At 40.2% G+C, this 15831-nt stretch overlaps 1 protein-coding gene across 1 annotated transcript; it reads right to left on the minus strand.

Moving 5' to 3' along the window:
• Positions 1-12560: 12560 nt before the first annotated feature.
• Positions 12561-15314, minus strand: txnl4a (thioredoxin-like 4A). The gene is made up of 4 exons (XM_046058549.1): positions 15176-15314; positions 14714-14893; positions 13197-13300; positions 12561-13017 (listed from the first exon to the last, which is right to left on the minus strand). The coding sequence occupies exons 2-4, from the start codon at positions 14864-14866 to the stop codon at positions 12846-12848; spliced, it is 429 nt and encodes a 142-aa protein (XP_045914505.1). The 5' UTR covers positions 14867-14893; positions 15176-15314; the 3' UTR covers positions 12561-12845.
• Positions 15315-15831: the final 517 nt, after the last annotated feature.

Raw genomic sequence — 15831 nt, forward strand, 5'->3', positions numbered from 1 at the left:
GATTCACCTAAACACTGAGCACACGCACTGCCTCACGCCACCCAGCCCTCCCTCTTCTTCTCTCTCTCTCTGCACTAAAGACAGCAGCTGTTGGTCTATGAGAAATAGAACGCTATGTCCCCCTCCCTCTCCTCTTCTCCTCCTACCTCGCTCGCTCACAAAGACCCCCACCACACACACACACACACACACACACACACACACGCATTCGGCATGTCCTCACAACACCCCCTCCCCCTTTGACTAACATCTCCCACTAGCCTGCTGGCAAAAAGAGGAGGGGGCACTACCCTGTGTGTGTATGTGTGTGTGTGTGTGTGTGTGTGTGTGTGTGTGCGTGTGCGTGTGCGGTGCAGAGTTGTATTGTGTTTGACATTGTTTCAGCAGCAGAGTGACTTTTTCTGTCCACACTGTGTGAAAGTGAATCATGGTGAGTAAGGATGTGCAGCAGGGTATTTTTGCAAACTGTGTGGGTGACTGCCGAGCATCATTTGCTACTGTGCTGCAGAAGGGAAGGAAATTCACTTTATTTGTGGTATTTGTGGTTGTAGGCAGCGTCAGGGTGAGGCTGTTTAAGACTAAACAGCACAGAGCAGCAATGAGCATAAATGCATTTATAAAATGTTCAGGTTAAGTAGCTACTGTTACCTCTTCTCTCTCTGTCCTTGTCATTCACTAAGAATTTGATTTGATTAAAACTCCCATTAGGACACTCACTCCAGGGTCGCAGCTCAGATGAAAGGATATGATTAAAGGAGCCGTGGCTAAATTGTCACTGTGTGTGTGTGTGTGTGGTGGAAGAGGGGGTGGGGGTGGAGGGGTGGAGGGGGGAGCAGACTCTCTATTGTCTGATGATCTTGTACCTAGACCAGTGCTCATGGTAGCCCATCTGGAGGACTGGAGCAGGGTAAAAGAGCGGAAGACCAAATGATGCTGTGCAATACTCAACCCCACAGTTTGCATAACTGACAAATTTAGCCCTTTTATAATCAGGTTGTGTGAGTGTATTTGCGGACAGTGAGTCCAGTTGATGAACTCTTCCCACCGTGGCCATTAGGCTATTAATATTTGAAGAGATTGAACAGATTGTCAAATGAGCAGAAGACACTTGTTGTGTGAATATGACAAGCTTAAAGATGCAATCAGTCTCCAAAGTGCTTATCTAGCTCCTAGCTATAGCTTACTAGCTCCTTTTATTAACTTCTACTGGAAGACAAATTTAACTTAACTTTTTCAACTTTGGAGGGGGGAAAAAACTAATTAAAGGTTCACACAGAGTTCACGTGTGCTGAATTCTGATTTGGGCAGTCAAAAGAACATAGAGGCGTGTCTGTCACCAACCGTGAACTAGCAGAGTTCAAAATAAGCACAGAGACGCTGCAATGTGGCCTCAGTGGATCATGAGGAAGCAAAAGAGGGTACAACTGTGTATAAGGATTTGTTATATAGACGGCATTATTAGCTACTAGCATGCTAGTAGCTAATAATGCCACCACTTAGCATGGCTGAGACAGAGAGAGGAGGCTTTGAAAGACCCATATCATTATAGTCATGTACCCTTTTGTCATAAAGAAAAGTTGTATTGTCAATTAATTCAGTTCAGATGTAACAAAGACTTACATATGGTGTTGATAATCTGAAACAATGGCTAAACACAGGCTCAATGGCATCTGCTAAACCAAAATGAAAAGCAGAGGAAGAGTTTAATGTCTAACAATAAATTTAAGTCTTCCTGTTTTTGTGGTTGTGTCTGAGAAGTGGATGGTCTGACTGCTACTTTCACATCGCCAATTATTGTCCGACATTGCTAAACAGACTTCATATGCAGCTTGTTATCACATGCAAACATTACACATAGTTTTACCTCAACTTCCCTGTGATAGTACATTATTAATGCTGCAGACATGATCTTCTTATAATACTAATGAGAAAAACATTTTTATGGATATGGCCCAAACCTATGTGCAATATATTTCAGCCCCTGCATACATGCAAATTTGAGCATTTTAGTCCGCATTCAGTAGACTCCATATACCAGAATGCACATGTGCCATCTGGAGACCATCACAGAGGAAGAGATGCACAGAAACATGGAAGTGGTGCTGCAGTGTCACCACTGGGGAAAAGGAGAATAGAAAGAACAGTGAGCACTTCATTTTGTAGTGGTGTGAGAGTGTTTTAGCTTTTTATTTAACACATGCTGGGACAAGAGTCTGCCTCCACAGGGATGTCAGCTGAGGCTGAGGAATGGAGGAGAACCAGAGTCAGAGAGTTTTTCATCACTTCACCGAAGCTCATTGAGTGGGAGGATTGAACTGGTGCTAGACTCAGAGTAATGATGCACACCTTTGTGTATTATGACATTGTATTTAGTTACTGTATTTGAGTTTCAGAAACAAATGTTTTGATACAGACATCTCTTGAAAGCAACAGTTGTGCACATTCGCCTACACTGATTAACTATAGCTTACAGTGGATATAATCTGTTTTTTCTTATCACTCTGCATCACTTTAGGAACAAAAAAGAGGTTTGCACCCATCTGTTGAGTGAATAGGAGCTGCTGCAGGTCCTGAGGCTATATCCTGAAATTTGAGGCTTTGGCAGCACATAAATGGTGGCATCTGTTGGTCTTGCACAGCAGTTAAAACATGATGGTCTGGGCTCTCTGCAGGGTATTTCACATGACTGTGTGACCACATTGACTCATTGTCTTGCCTCACTAATGTTGTCATTCTAATGTCTTCTTTTGCAAATGACTCCAGCATAGACTGCGACTATTCATTAACACAGTGCATCAGAATCTGGATGACAAGACAACATGGCCGCCCTTAATGACTCAGATATGCATGGGACCAGATGTTCTGTTTGAAACAAGAGAAGGCGGTGAGTTTTGCCTGTTGTCTGTGAATAAACATTATCTTTGATGTGAGGCCTTGTATTGAACCCTCACGACCAACTGAACTCTGGCCAACAGATAAATTGCTGCCATCTCACCACACCGTGAAATTCACACAAGTGTCTTTCTGTGTGTGTGTGTGCCAGATTGAACAGCATAAACTGCAGAAGCCGGCTGAGACACATGATCATCACCTGATCTGGGTGCACTGCACTGAAAGACAGCGGCTCTGCAGTGAAGTAGACCAAAATGAATAAATAACTCGTATCCAAGGATACTGAGGGAGGATGGTGAGTAAGTCAATTTGCATAAGCTTCTATGGAAAGTTTGCCTCCAGTGAAACCTATTGTATACAGTCCCTTAGTACATGAAGATGAATTAATGATTGCTAAGCCATTCATTAACTTGGTTAATCACACAGAGATCTCTGTTTCATGCTTTTTATCTGACAACCACAATACTCTAAATTCTCCTTTAACATCATATCAGCTGTGAAAATAAACGCATTTGAAAGTTTGAAGTCTATATAGATTAAGCTGATCAAGTTGTCAAGCTTCAAAATGGGAAAGTTCAAGAGAGGTATGGAGGTCTTTCTTAATTGAAATATTAATACCTGAGCATTATTGCCAACCAGCATGGAGCACCTTCGATTATTCATACAGTATCTATTATTTTTTAGGTCAGTTGTCCCATCCTGCTTGAATGGCGTGTCCTCAGATGAGTTCAGTCTTTATGAAGGCATGTGTTATGAATTATGAGGAGAAGTAAAGTGCCACTAGTGTCATTAAGGTGAAACTCAGTAATAGAGCAACTTGGTGTGAGAAAAAAATATAAAAGCTGAGGACACTTACATCAGGTGAATTTTATACAGAAAGGTCATGATATTTACAGATATTTTAAATATAAAGTAAACTGATAGATTCAACAAATGGTTTGATGAGTTCTTAATAAGTAGCTTTACATTAAAATGAGACTACTGAACAGCTATCACAGTGGTCACAGGTGACGACAGCAATATAACATTAAATGGCAAAACAAGAAAGTAGGACAAGCATAATAAGCTAAAGGTTGTAACCTCTTAGTGTACTGAATTGAGGAGGGATGTGTTTTATTGCTTATCATTTGTACTTTTCATTTGTAAGAGGAAGAAGAGGTGTTATTTTGTCTCTGAAAAGTGGCATAGTCTCATTTTTAGTCATTTAATATTCATTCTTCATTTCTGAAGGAACAAATGTAAAAACCCGTAGTCACAGTTCATCCTGGTGACCTTTGACATCCACAGTCAAGCGGTCCAAACTAAAAGAATTTTATATCACATTGTTAACATGCTCCAATAAATAAATATGCTTTATATAAATCTTAGGGTTTACTGTGCTAATCTTACCCTGCAGTAATATGGTGTTGGAATAATCTGAAATATTTTCTCCCGACTGGCAAAATTCATTTGAATGCCCCTAAAGTCGGAACACCAAACTGGTAAGTCTGCAAAGACTTGCCAAGTTGACACCATATTACGCAGAAACATGGTGGACGAAAGTTAACGTTTTTTATTAATTCAGGTATTGCATATACATTTTTTGCTCACATGTAATTTGTAATATGGTATTAGGCTGTATTATTGTATTATTAGAATTAACCCTAACAACAGGTCAGGTAAAGCAATATTTTAGTGGTTTTGGCAAATGTAGCGTACTGGTGCAGCAACAAATCTGGGACAAATTCACTAAGCTTCAAACTGTTTCAACATACTTTAAAAGCAACATCACATCGCCCAGACGCTATGAAAAAACGTTTGTTTATCCACATTTCAACTTAAAGCTCATGAACACAATGAAGTCAGAAGACTTGGAAATTGAACCATCCCAGTAGCCTGATAAACTTACAGGGACTCACATACATCAGAGTACATGAATGCTCAAATGAGTCAAGATGTCTCAGAGAGTGCATTATTTATCCTGTTTCAGGGTCAGTGTCATATCATTGAAGTTACACATCGTTACTGAACTATGAACAGTATGTTGCAAAGACATGTCTTGTTTTTCCATGTCAAACACCACATCACCCTCGGAGTCCAGGGTGGCAACAGTCTATTTGCATTGTGGGTAAGGTTGGCGCCAGGTTTTGACAAGAATGTGCAGAACAAAAAAAGATGACACCTCTTTTTTTTAACTGTCCATTGTGTGTCTGACAACATGATCATGCTAAATAATCTCAAATCAATCATTATTTTGTATGACTTGGTTCACCCCGTCAAGGGGCATCATATTCCTCTCATCAAAGGATTGAACTTCTGAAGCCTGGACTTGTCATGTTGCACTACAGACATCCGTACTGCAGCCCACACTCTCCCTCCATCACTCTCAGCACATAAATGTTAGACTTCTATATTAATGAGTATGTGGGCAGCTGGTGAGCTGGCATCACGCAGACACCACTCACAGCGCCAGAATGAAGAAAATGAGAGCTTTGTAAAAGTATATTATCAGTGTGGACTTTTTTGGGTTGTTGACACGGAAGGTAAATTGTGCTGGGAATTGGTCTGCTTCTTAGTAACATTACCTCAACCTAACACACAAGCATCCCCGCTAACAGATACATTCACCATCCTCTCCAATCTCCAGCTTCTCCTCCCTCTCCTCTTTCGCCTCACCTCTTCCTCCCCTGTGCCTATTTCTGTCGTCTTATTTGGAGTCATTGACAGAAGTGCGACACCCTCCCCACCCCTCCACCCAATCTCCTCCATCCCTCCTCCCATCTCACCCTGCTGTTACAGTCGCTGTGGTCTCCCTGCCCCTGCAACACCCCCGCCGAGCTCACGCGGTTAGTACAGTCTGCCTGTGCTCTCTCCTTATAAGGGCAAAATACATTGACAGAGGCAGAGAGAGGGGGCTGTACCAGCACAAGCAGGCAGGTAGGGGGACAGTGGCTTTAACAGGAGGGGAGAAAGAGAGAGATGATGATGTGGAGGCAGAGGAGCAGAGATTAGGAAATAATGAACAGGGAGGAGGTGGGATGAAGATGGCCAGGGAGAAAGGGTGATAGGGATTGTACGATAAGAAGTAAGGTTCAATTGAAGGTTTGGGGCTTTTGAAAGCAAATAGCAACATTTTTTAACAGAGGAGGCAGGTAGCATATATTTTTGTGGCAGTTTGTGTGAATCAATTTTCTGCCTCATGGAAAAGATATTTTAAGATCTACTTTTCCTCCCTGAATTTTATTTCATTGCAGGGCAGAAAGACCTGCAAAGAAACACAATAACACAATGTCCCAATGGACAGAGGGACACTATCCACTATTAGCGCAGTTAATTGTATTAGAAACTGATGATATTTAGTCTCAATACTAAATATTTGTAAAGAACCCTGATTCTAACTTTCTAAATGTTATTTTTGGAAAGACAAATGATACCATGTCTCGAAAGCTGATCAAAGCACCGAGCAATTTAAGTAGTTTGCCTTATGCAAACCACAAATCTTCATGTCAAGATCAGCAAGCATGCCAGCAAGTCATTGAGTCTGGCTTATTGGCTAGAAGCAGTGTTCAGAAACTCTACCTGCATCTATAATGATGCTATTGTTTGTCTGTGGCATCAGCGACTGTTATCAGCATCATCATTATTTAATCATCAATATCCGTCTCCTCCTCATCGTGATCATCACAGCGATCATATGGGCTGATTGTCATCATATTCACGTAAATATGTTCCAGAATGCTTTCATTGAGTGTGATCACATGTCACTTTCCAATCAATTCACCATCAATGAAGCATTGATCTGTTATTCAAACAAAACACTTTGTATCCCTTGAAATGGGGGGGGGGGGGGGGGGGGGGGGAGTCTGGTCAACATGAAATTTCTAATAAAAATCGGTTGTGTCAAACACACTTCATGTAGAAAAGAGTCGTTTTTTTGAATGAGCGTGATCAGCTGTAACTACAAAGTTCAGTGTCTTCTGGAGTGTGGTGTGTGCCAGCGAGTGTGTGGGAGAGTTAGGCATCTCCATTTCTTGTACAAGTGACGGAGAACAGGTAAAGTTTTTCCCCTCTTAAGCCTGTGTGTGTGTGTGTGTGTGTGTGTGTGTTGGTTCTGTTGGTTCAGCTGGAGCATTTCTCAGCGTCACACCTCCTGTGTAGCAGGAGGCCTGGTCTGCCTGTGAGGACTGGACAGGTGCTAATTGGGCTCTGAAGCTTCTGAATGGAGGTGCCTGCTATGAATGGAAGTGAATGTGGAGAGCAGCAAGCAGCAATCAGCGTAAGCAGCACCACACTCTGCAGTAACACACTTCCTCTCTGTGTACTGGTATCCTTCTCAGTTAAGTTAAAAAGACCCCTCGTTTTGTTGCAGATGGAGGGATGACACCCCTTTGGGAACGATGCGAGAAGAGAGATGCAAATCCATTTAGTCACAGATCCCTAAGTGGAGTAAAAGGCAGACGCAGGAGGGGAAGAGAGGGGAATTAAACCAACAAAACACAAGGCTGCTAAGTGTGTCAGCATCTTTGAGAGGAGGCAGGCGGGGGCCGTTAATGGCGTTGTGTTTGTGTGTGTTTTTTTCGGCACATTATCAGTATGAAACATCTGCTCTTGTTAATCTTAAACAACCTATAGGCAACACTTCATTTACTCCGAGTAATTCCCCCACAGAGACAAATCTTAAACCCACCCTAAAGCCCACATAGATCTTAGAAGAAAATAGATCAGATGAATAAATAGGATCTTGATTCAGGAGGAGTTTGGAGATAAGCATTTTTCTCAATCATCTCTCCTCTCAGAACGTAAAACAGCGAACCATGCCCTCCATCACGTCTCTCCATCGGCACTCCCTTTGAAGGAATCAGGAGAATGAAAACTGTTGAGAGAGAGAGAGCGATGAGTCTTGATAGCTCTCTCTGGTGTGTCGGTTATGTAAAGAGGCTGTGATATAACTCGAAGGGAGACATGGAGTTTATGGGATGAGTAAACTGAAGGACGTGCAAGAGCAAGGTCACAAGTTTACACTGAGTGTATACGTGCATATAAAAACAAGAGGCTCTTTTTATGTGAAAGTGGCAGTAGTTAATAACATGGTACAATAAAACACTATATACTCTTTTCCCAAACTCTGGGTACCTTTACCAGGACAAATATGTAGGTATGAGGGAAGAAGACAAGAAGTCAAGGAGTTAGGAGGTAACAACTTTGGGTTTCAGAGAGATTGGGACATTAATTACAGTTACTAGCTGTAAGTCTCTGGATATGGCTGAAAAAATAAGCCAGTTAGTAACGTCTATCACGTGTCTGCAGTAAAATCTTACTTCTCTCTCTTTCTCCTATTGGAACAAAAACACAACAACACATCAGTGAGACTGAAACGTGACTGCTCCACATCGCTCTGAACACACTGTACATCAGTGGCAGAGATTTACTTGCCAAGGCTCACAAGTACAGTACCACTTGCTAGCAACACACTGCTAAAAAACATTGTTGGAATTATGTTCTCGGTATTGTACATATTTTCATTCAGTCACTGGAGAGAGAAAACCCCCCACTAGTAACAACATAGCCGTCGTCACACTGTATTTGTTCATCTTCACTCTACTTTTGTACCTACTGGGATATACAGCAAGAGATTCATTGGTACTCCCTATGTACTAAATATTTACCCTGTGATTTGTGGGCTGTAATCTAAAGTGTTACTCTTTTGTCGTGTTAAATACTCGACAATTCTTCTTCAGGCCCCTAAAAGTACTTAAATAAAGCAATCTGAATGTAGACATGTAATCAGTATTTTACTTTAACAGACACAAGCCAAAACGTTTGAAAGCCACTGCAGTAATGTAATGACAACACGGATATATCTGCTTGCTGTGTCAAAAAAAAAAAAGTCTTATTATTTAGCTGTGACTTACTCATGGTGAGGATCCAGGCTGACTCTGAAAAGCTTTTGGCTCAAAACGAGATGTGACGCACAGTTGGATGAGGCACAGTTACACAGTTACTGGGTAAAGGGAAGGGGTTAATACATTATTTGTGTATGTCTATGAGCGTCTGCATCAGTGCCAATGAGGGAAGCTGCAGGGGTGGGGGTTGGGTGTTCCAGAAATTGGCAATTGCCCTTCACCCTTCCCCCTTGTTGGGCACCCACATGGACAGACAGACTAGAAAAGGGAGGAGGGAAGTAAGCCAGGGAGAGAAGATGGGAAGGATGCCAGTATGTCTTCCCCCTGACACCCAGATGATCCTCGCGGCCTGCCTCCTCTGCGTGCAGATCCAGTTAAACACTATCAGTTGAAAACAGATCCTGGATTACTACAGCTTTAGGGGTGAGCGTCCATCCCTATACAGTCCATATGAAAAACAAATCCTTTTTTCTATCTTCACATACAGACACGCACTGTACTGTACATCCCGCCATGTTTCCATATGTGTCTAGACTGGAGTTTCCCAGTAACCCTTAGTCGTCCAGACCTCTCCTTCCCTCCTGAGGCTGAGCTGATTAACAGTAATAGGGAACAACAATGCATGATAATGTGAATTATAATGGACCAATGGAGGTGGCCTTTGGCCCTATGCTCCACATGAGGGCAATGGCACAGTAATGGTGTACATGGGCCCTGCAGGGACAGGCCAGACAAAGACAAAAGCATGCCAGACTGTAGGTTAATGTAAGTGGAACAGACATGGAAGGCCTGGAGGGCGTGTACATAGGTCGTCCACATGGTCTACACACAGAGAAAGATGAGGAAATTAGTTTATTTTGAACTATAAATATATTGATGCCTGCCAGTGTACACATAACGCAATGAGGTCACCCTGCAGCTCCAGCTTTCATATTGTTACACATTAAAAGATGAATGGCACTCAACCTAAAAACACAGCATTTTCTGGCTCCTGAAAAGCTGATATTTTAGAGATTATGTGGTTTTGACTCAAGAGCAGCCAAGTGTGGTCGCAGAGTTTTGTTTTTGCAGCAGCCACAGCAGTTATTGGCCTCCCCTCCTCTTGATGGCCAGCTGTTGTTCAGCCAGCCCGTCTTCCCCTCAACCCCCTTCACATTTACAATATAAATTGTCTAAGAGGACCTAGAGAACACACATTGACTCTGAGATTGGAGGTCTTATCCCAAGTGACTTCCAACTTGTCTCACTCAGGAGAGGTGAAGAGGTCAGGCTATCTACTCTGGAGAGGATCCCTCTGTGTCTTTGGTACACACACACACACACACAAACACACACAAAGTGAAATAGACAGAGAGATAGAATTTGTCCCCTTTCACCTCATCTATCACTCAACAAATTGGACTCTGTCTCCCATGCAGTGTGTGGTGTCTGGTTATAAGGAGCTGTAAGAGATGGAGCTGACAGCTAACCGATATTAATGAGACTCATCTACTGATATTTCTCTCACTCTCTACAACTCATTGGTCCTATATTTTCTTGCTCCTCTTTTCCTCGTTTTTTCTATCATATCATCATTCTAACATATCAGTGATGGATAACTACTCTCAGGGTTTGGGGCTAATGATGAAAACTGTGAGGAAACTTAAGACACAGTGGCCTGTATTAATCACCCTGCTTTTTTGTCTTTTGTTTTACATAATATTCTTACTATTGTCTGTGTGTAAAACTGTGGATAGAGAAAGCCTCATGGCTTGGCACCATTTCTTATGGAACCATGATTGTTCATCCAAGCTTTCATAGTTTCTAAGGTAAGGATTAAAATTCTGATGGATTCTGATTCTGATGGATACGTTTTAGGTTAAGTCTTTAATTTACGACAATAACAAATGTTAAATGATCTTGATATCTCTAAAATTAAATAAAAGGTATAAATTAAAATCCAGTTCCTATATAGTGAAGATACAGCATGTATCCCACAAATGTGACGTTGCTATTAGATCCAGACTCAGAAAGACAACAAACACCTCTGTCAGGAAAAACTCCCTTAGTAGATGTCCACTGTTCATCACAGGCACTTCACACCCCGGCCAAAACAAATGTGAGTTTCCCCCCTCTGGCAGCTGCTACAGGGTACCGAGCTTCAAAGCAAGCAGACACAAGAACTGATTCTTCCCACAGGACATCACACTCATAAACAGTAAACTCAGCTATGTGAATGTCTCCCTACAGTGTCTGAACTATCCCCAGCGATTACTCTGCAATTACTATTGTTATAGCTGTGTATGTGTATATAGGGTATTTATATACTGTGCTGTACATAATATTTCCAATTCAAATATTATCATCTTCACTAACAGCCTGTATAGCCTGGAATATGCAATAGCCGTCCACACAGCCAACTCTACATTTATTTTTCTTTACCACTCTGAATCCCCATTAAAATAACTATTTATTCCAGTGTTCTTTGTATTACTATTCATCCTGTACGTTTAGTACACACAGTGAGCATGTGTACCTTGTATATAGACATCATACATCCATTTAATTATCTTTACTGTTTTTTACAGTTTAACTGTTTGACATGCTGTGTGAGTACACTTAGTGCTTGTAATTCAATAGATTCTGATTGATTCTAATTGGCTGTATATTGTTGGCAGTGGGAACGAGTACTTATATTGCAAAGGCTTGGGGGTAATTATTGAAATGTCTGTGCTCTGATTTAATTTAGCATTTACTGTATTTTTAAGTTGTAGTTGCAGCATTATCTGTATTAGTGTTTGTCCTTCCTTGGACTGCAGCTAGAAGCTACATCTGGTACATCTCTTTCTTTTTGGTGTATTTTTTAAGGTTTTTACACATAGTCCATGACAAATAAATTCAATAAACTAATGTTATCAGTGGTTAACAAACATTCTGATCTGTATTACCACAATGTTATCAGCAGACTGTGAAACAAATCAGCCAAACATCTCTGGCTCCACCTGCTGGAGATTTTAGGGAAATAAGTTTTCATTTTGCCAAGTAAAAATATTGGTCCCATTTTTACAGCCGAGTGCACCAAAATGTATATCTGGTATAAATACATGCGTTATGTCACTTTTAGTATAAAGTTTGAGGACAGCTCAATAAATGTTTTGAAAATTCCTGATTTCTGTCAACCCTGGGTATGAAAGCTAATAACTTCAGTAAACGTACTATAACACAAAAGTTCTTCAACGTGACCATGTTGAATCTACCTCTCTAATACACCAGCAAAAAAACCCACAAAACATTATGAGCTTCACCTGCTTTTATTGCAGAGCTACAGTTGTTTTAAAGGTATTTGTTATATTACTTAACAAGTGTAGGCAGAGAGTTTCTGTTAAGTATTTTTTGTGGTGAAGAAGCAACTATTCACTATAACCCAACCAGGCGAGGTAGTAGACGCCTGCCCCGTGTCTAGGTCCTGGTCAAGGTTTCTTCCTGTTCTCCTTGCCATTGTCGCCAAGTGCTTGCTCATGGTGGGAACTGTTAGGTCTCTGTCAATAAAATTACACAGAGAATGTTCTAGACCTGCTCTAAATGAAAAGTGCAATTAGATTATGGTTATGCTAATGAATTGGCACTATAGAAATAATATACTGTCTCTGTGTGTACTGAGCTGATCCCTTTATGCATTTTGTTTGATTGTAGTCATGTTGTCAAGTTTGTATGCAAACATACCCTTTTCCCCCCATTATAAGTCTCTATACTGTGAAACACAGCTTGGGACAACTCAATGGACCTACAGCAAAAAACCTTTGTGTGTAAATATCCATCCATGTTTATTATGTTTAAATATGAGGACTTTTACACTGTGTCTGGTTTCTTGAGCACAGGTTTCACAGAAATAAGATCTATCAATCTACTCATAAAAAACACAAATGGCACAATGTAACACAATCATGAGCATTAATGAGAATATTGTCCTTTTGAAAAAGATCTTCTTTGCCTTCTGTAACTTAGTAGTCTCTGTGTCATGTCACAAAATATCAGGGAGAAAAAAACTGTTCAAAAATTGTGGGTAAAAATATATGTATATAAAAATAAAAATCAATATCTGTATTTTGTAGAATAATCCTTTGGAGACACCACCAGACCTCTTCCTTTTCTGGCTCCTCGGTACACTGTTTCAACAATGTCTATCATCTCCTGCTTGTCCTCCATTGTCCAGTTGATCTTGTTGTTGTTGCCGGTGCCCAAATCAATCATGATGTGTTTGTTCCTGAAAAACACCAATAACAACATAAAGTTCTTAAGTTGTACAGTATTACCACAACACTGACAAACAGGAAGGCTTTATATGACAAGGTCCTCATACGGCAACCGAGTTCATTTCAATTATTTCATCATTCAAATAACATTTACGTTGATATTTTGAAATCTAGACATTGTGTGCCTTACCTGAAGAAGAACATGACAGTGCAGGGGTCATACAACTCGTACATTTTGTTGAAGTCAGGCACTTCCGTGATGTCCACCAGGTAAATGACTGCAAAATTCTTCACCTGTCAGGATGTACGTTGGCAGAATATTAATACAACAGTAAACCATCAAGGTATAATTATGAATGAAAGTAAAGGCAGAACAACACAACACAGAAAGGTCAGTTTCTGGATTAAACAAAAAAAATTCTCTATTGATAATTATTTTATTTTACAAATTAAAAGTACCTGCTTTGTTAGTTCACTCTACCATGCATGTAATAAACTGGGTTCTTTACACGACACTTAAACCTGCTAACCTACATTTAAAAGTTACATTTATGATAATATAAACATACTGTTCACAGACTGCCACAAACCTCCTTTCCACCTCTAAACCACCTAACCTGTAATAATAACTCACCTTTTAAGGTAGGTTTAAGGTTTAAGGTTACTGTTAGAAAAAAAATGATAAAAGTTACATCTTTAATAAATGATTGCAATTCCCCAGCTTTTTAAACAGCCTTAATAGCTTTGGGCAGCATGTACTGAAAACGGTCTGCAAATTGCTGACTGAGAGTAAGATGCCCCAAGATAATATATTGTAAAGGGAAATCTTAGTTGTAAAATCAGCAATAAACTACAAAGAGCAGTGAACACGATGACGTCCGTGATGCATCATCACAGCCCTCCAGCAGAGAGTATAAATCTGCACTACAAACAAAAACTGCAGTGTGCCCGAAAACCACCCCCCCACATGATTTTCTGTAATGTGTTAAATCCATATGATTTTCAGCTGAGGTCAAGTCAACCCATAAACTGTAATTTTAAACTGTGAATTTTACTGACAAGCATTTTAAATTTTAAAAGTGTGAAACTATAACAGTATAAATTAAGTGTACTTTTTAAGCGTAGAACAAACTGTCACCTGCAAATAAAAACCAATTATTAAGCATTAAGCATTTAATGCTACTGATGCCAATTAGTCAATGTGGCAACATTTACCCAACTAATAAAGGACGATCAACGATATTAATAATGTATATTTTGCAATTGAGTTTTAATAGCCTGATAGGAGTGTGTCAGCAGCTTTTTGAACATAAACTAATTTCTATGAATACTACAGCCTGTGATCAGTGTATTATTTATTTTCCTTCCTCACTGAAATGCAACAAAACTGCTGACTGGACAAACACACATTGGGAAATCACTGGCTGGTACAGTGAATAATAAAACATTTTATTTTGAATATTCCATATTACTGATCATTAGGTTTGAGTATGAATTAAAACATTTTGGTTGCCTTCTGTTGCTGCTCACACAGGCCTTACTGTTACCCCTAAAGGCAAGCTGAAAGTCTACGTTTCCATTACAAACAATGTTCAGCTGCAGACCAGCAGGTGATGTTATTCTGCATGCTTAGACAGAAGGGGTAACGTTAAAGTTAGCTAATGATGTTTGTGTTACAACACACACGGTTCCAAGTAATAACCAAACCTTTTCAGCGATGCTGTAGAGAACTTCGTCCATTTTCATACATGTCGGGTCCCAGTCGTGTCCAAAGCGGATCACCAGGACTCGGTCCTCCTCAGACAGGATGGCTTGGTCAACCTGCCAGCCATTGTGGAGATGCGGTAGCATGTACGACATCTTGATCCTAAGTTTTCGACTCCCAAGCTAAAAAACAACAAAATAAATTTGACTTTAGCTTCACATAACTTGATAGGCAGTACGAGTAACGTTAAGTTAAGTTAAATAAAAATCTGAATTTTTGCTCATATCATTCACTTAGTTTGGGCAGGAGCGTGCGGTTAGCTTGTTGACACTAACGTTATAAGTTAGCTAGTGAGCTTGAATTGACGTTAGCTAAGTTAGCCAAAAGTCTGGAAGAGAAAAGAACCTGGGATGACCAGATCTTACCAGATATAACTAAAATAGAGATAAAGATAATTCACTTACTTTACAATGCAAAGGGAATGCGTATTATACAGCGAAATAAATCGACAGTGTAGCAAAAATTAACGTTAGCTTTCCAACACAATGCTAAACCTCCTTTTCGTAAATGTTACGTTTCTGTACGCGTGACGTCATCAATCCAGCGACAGCATTACACAACGTGGCTACGTCACGTGTGCGATTATGTGAATCTTATTAATAAGAAGTCGGAAGCCTCTGGTCTCCGATTAAACCTTAAAAATGTGAATTACTGACTCTTAAAGATTGTGATGTTGAGTTAATTGCTAATATTCCTGTGAAAAGCTCTATTATTTACTTAGGTATTGTAATTGATAAAAATGAACCCCAAAGATGCAAGAATAACCTCACTCCCATTGTTGATAAAATGAAGAAGAAATTCAACCTGTGGCTATTACGTGATTTATCTTTGAAAGGCAGGATTTTACTCTCAAAGGCCGAAGGAATATCAAGAGTAACATACGCTGCTCTATCTTTATATATAGATCAACAAATGTGTAAAACCATAGATGTTGTCCTTTATGATTTTGTATGGAAAAATCGCAATCATTATCTGAAAAAGTCTGTTTTTAATGAGTACAGTAAAGGTGGCCTTAGTTTTCTCGACTTTACTACTTTAAATTGCCCAACCAGTCTGTGGA

This window comes from Micropterus dolomieu, linkage group LG09, assembly GCF_021292245.1.
Source record: "Micropterus dolomieu isolate WLL.071019.BEF.003 ecotype Adirondacks linkage group LG09, ASM2129224v1, whole genome shotgun sequence".
Taxonomy (NCBI): domain Eukaryota; kingdom Metazoa; phylum Chordata; class Actinopteri; order Centrarchiformes; family Centrarchidae; genus Micropterus; species Micropterus dolomieu.

What these genes read in the sequence shown, in the direction of transcription:
- txnl4a (XM_046058549.1), bottom strand. Translation starts at nt 14,866, where the DNA reads ATGTCGTACATGCTACCGCATCTCCACAATGGCTGGCAGGTTGACCAA. An exon ending in TCTACAGCATCGCTGAAAAG is followed by an intron (nt 13,301 to 14,713) that starts GTTTGGTTATTA and finishes ACATCCTGACAG; the next exon opens with GTGAAGAATTTTGCAGTCAT. An exon ending in ACTGTCATGTTCTTCTTCAG is followed by an intron (nt 13,018 to 13,196) that starts GTAAGGCACACA and finishes GGTGTTTTTCAG; the next exon opens with GAACAAACACATCATGATTG.